Below are 3369 nucleotides of genomic sequence, written 5' to 3'. Positions count from 1 at the left end.
TTTTTTTTTTTCTTCTTTTTTGTGAAACAGGGTCTCAGTCTGTTGCCCATGCTCAAGTGCAGTGGTGTGATCGTAGCTCACTGCATCCTCAGCCTCCTGAGCTCAAGTGACCTTCCTGCCTCAGCCTCCTGAGTAGCTGGGACTACAGGCATGTGGCCCTCATGCCTGGCTAATTTTTGTATTTTTTGTAGAGACGGGCTCATCGTGTTGCCCAGGTCTTGAAGTTATGGGCTTAAGTGATCCTCCTGCCTCAGCCTCCCAAAGTGCTAAGATGACAAGCGTGAGCCACCACACCCAGCCTGAAAGGCCTTCTTTTTTTTTTTTTTTTTTGGGACGGAGTCTCGCTCTGTTGCCCAAGCTAGAGTGCAGTGGCGTGATCTTGGCTCACTGCAAGCTCTGCCTCCCAGGTTCACATGAAAGGCCTTCTTTTAAAAACAGTATTAATTATAGTTTTGGTTCCAAACTAGCATGCTGAAACTTCAGCTGTCATATCTAATGTAATTTTTTTGCATTGTGAAATTATCTTCATAAGATTTTGTATAAATCAGGTACTGCTGTTTATCTTGTTGAAGCCTTTTAATTGATACCTTATGAATTTTCTTGGCCTTTAAAATTTAAATCTATCCTGAGTGTATTAAAAAATTGGGATTAGGTTTCTTTTGAATAATGTCTGTTCAGATTGTGAGGCTAAATATGCTTTATTTTTTGAAAGATTATAAGTTTTTGAAAAATGGCAGAAACTAGACAATATTTGCTGGGAGGGAGGATATCACCCTTTTAGCACTTGTCTGACTATCTCCTGGTTGCAGGAGGACCAGTATGATCATTTGGATGCTGCTGACATGACGAAGGTAGAAAAAAGCACAAATGAGGCAATGGAGTGGATGAATAACAAGCTAAATCTGCAGAACAAGCAGAGTTTGACCATGGATCCAGTTGTCAAGTCAAAAGAGATTGAAGCTAAAATTAAGGTAATTTAAGACTTTTTTAAATAGTCTTTTCTTGACAGCCTTATTATTGATAGTCCTCAAGTGACATTTAGGAGGGAACTTTATTATAGTGTCTTAGCTTCTAGGTTGAGGATTGGGTGGTGGGAGAGGGTGGATTTGGGTTTAGCATGTCTTGTAAAATTTGTTAATTTTATAAGAAACCACGGTTTTCTTTCTTACCCATTCCAGGAGCTGACAAGTATTTGTAGCCCTATAATTTCAAAGCCTAAACCCAAAGTGGAACCTCCAAAAGAGGAACAAAAAAATGCAGAGCAGAATGGACCAGTGGATGGACAAGGAGACAACCCAGGTCCCCAGGCTGCTGAGCAGGGTACAGACACAGCTGTGCCTTCGGAGTCAGACAAGAAGCTTCCTGAGATGGACATTGATTGATTCCAACACTTGTTTCTATTAAAACAGACTATTATAAAGCTTTAAGTTGTCAACTTTGTTCTAAATATCAACTAGAGCAAGTGAATACTGAAGATTTCTTAGTCAGTTTTTAGGGGATTTTCGGGGAGGGGAAATAGGTAATGTATGGAGCATTTTGACTTCTAAATAGTTAGATACAGAAATTAAGTGCATTGTATCTTTTTCATAATGGTACTATTTAGAAGCCCAGTTAGTCTTACTGAGCTAATGCTTCACTCCTTTATGTTTAACCATGTGTCTACAAGAATAAGTTTGTTTTGGAAAGTTGAGCTATAGCTACAGCTCTAGCTATCCAGCAGACTTTTCATTATGACTTACATGGCAGGAGCTCTAATTATGCTTTAAAAATCTGTTGTGGAGATAGCTCTAAAGGCTCCCTGCCTGGTGTGGGGATGGGGTCTCCCTCTTTGTGAGGGTTGGAGCATGGCACAGCATGGATTAACACGGGAGAGGAACAAAGGTGTGCTCTGAACGTCTTCATATTTCACCTTCACCCTCACCTGTGTTCTGTTCCCTATCTCCCAATAAAAGGGCTCCCATTATAAATGCCATGTACTTCTCTTGGGAAAATAGACCCCCTTGCCTAGAGTAAGTTGTTAACTGAGGGCTTTAAACCTGGAGGCTCTTTCTGAAAGTTTGTTCACGAATACCCCAATCATCAGGGTCTAAATAATTTTCAGAAGATTAGAATTGGGTAGATATACTGTTGGAGATAGCCATGGTAAATTTAACTGAGGAATTAAATCCTTGTTAATTTTGGTGTAAAGATTTGTATCCTGGCCTGTTTATTCAGGTGGGAGATGTTCTGTATAATTTTGAGGTATAGCTTGAACTCCTAGGACAAGAGTTAAAAGTTCTTTTTAGCTCATTCACAATCACTTGTGTGTTGTGTTAATATCTATCATGAACCTGCCAATTTGTACATGTTAAGCAGCTGACAGATGATAGAAAAAAACTTAAGATACACTGGATTGTACTGGATGAGTCTGAAATTAGTGTTAAAGAAGTGTGGTGCCTGATGTTATAACAACACCTCATTCTTAACTGTGTGGCCAGTGTCAGGTATACCAAAGCATTCCTCTGACTGCTTTTTGGGGCAGTGTTGACAGGAGTGAGGCATTTTGGAAACTCCAAGGGAAGCCTGTGTTTGAGGCCAGAGTTGGTACCTGCTTTAAGAAACTTAAAAGACTTGTTGGTAATGTTTTGGATCTTTGTAAAAATTGATATTCTGTATAACAGAGTGCCTCTCTGTTACTTTTGGCCTATGTTGTTAGAAATAAGATGATATGTTGCATAGTTAGAATTAAGCGTTTGTCCATCTCTAGATACATCGAAAAGTTTGAGTGTTACAGGCTCTCAAGTGCTACAGAGAAAAATTGCTTAGGAGGAGGAAGGGGAAAGTATACTTACACTGGTGTGTAAGCACGCATGGAAGCCTCGTGGCACCGCAACAAGGCCCTGTTCTTAGCACATCTCTGTTCTCTGCCTGTCATGCTTCAAGAGTTCCAGCTGGCCTGCTGTGAAGCCAATAGCTATTTTAAAAGTGCTGGCTGCAGGATTAAGCCAACCCTTGTACAACTGGCCAAGTCCTTAATGGCCATTTCTTCTTTAAAAAAAAAAAAAAAATTGTTTTTGTTTTTTTTTTTGGTGTGTGTGTGTGGTGGGGGAAGGGTGTGGGTGTTGGGATGGGGTGAATTTGAAGTTGAAACAAGATGATGTGGTCTACTTGCTCTCTGCTTAGACAGACTTTAAGACCAGTTGGATTTTCATGGAGGCCAGGACAGAGAGGTAATTGATGGCTTGTGTAGAGACAAGCATTTATCCAGGTTGCGTTATCCAAACTGATTTGTTAAAGCTCCAGGTCACATTCTTACACTAAGAAAATCATTCAGTAAACATGAGACAAGTTTAGGAAAAACTAATAAAGTAAACCTGTCTTACACTTGAA

General features: G+C 40.0%; 1 protein-coding gene across 2 annotated transcripts in view; it reads left to right on the top strand.

Annotated features, from left to right (window-relative positions):
• Window positions 1-3369, top strand: part of HSPA4 (heat shock 70kDa protein 4) — a 55536-nt gene extending 52167 nt beyond the window's left edge. For both annotated transcript variants that reach the window (XM_011969241.1, XM_011969240.1), the window contains 2 exons: window positions 810-971; window positions 1179-3369. In XM_011969241.1, the coding sequence (XP_011824631.1) occupies window positions 810-971; window positions 1179-1382 (366 nt within the window). In that variant the 3' untranslated portion in view covers window positions 1383-3369. The remainder of the gene's footprint in view (window positions 1-809; window positions 972-1178) is intronic.

This window comes from Mandrillus leucophaeus, unplaced genomic scaffold, assembly GCF_000951045.1.
Source record: "Mandrillus leucophaeus isolate KB7577 unplaced genomic scaffold, Mleu.le_1.0 Scaffold88, whole genome shotgun sequence".
Classification (NCBI taxonomy): Eukaryota; Metazoa; Chordata; class Mammalia; order Primates; family Cercopithecidae; genus Mandrillus; species Mandrillus leucophaeus.
The sequence above is the reverse complement of the archived record's forward strand: the minus strand, read 5'-3'. Positions and strand labels throughout refer to the sequence as shown.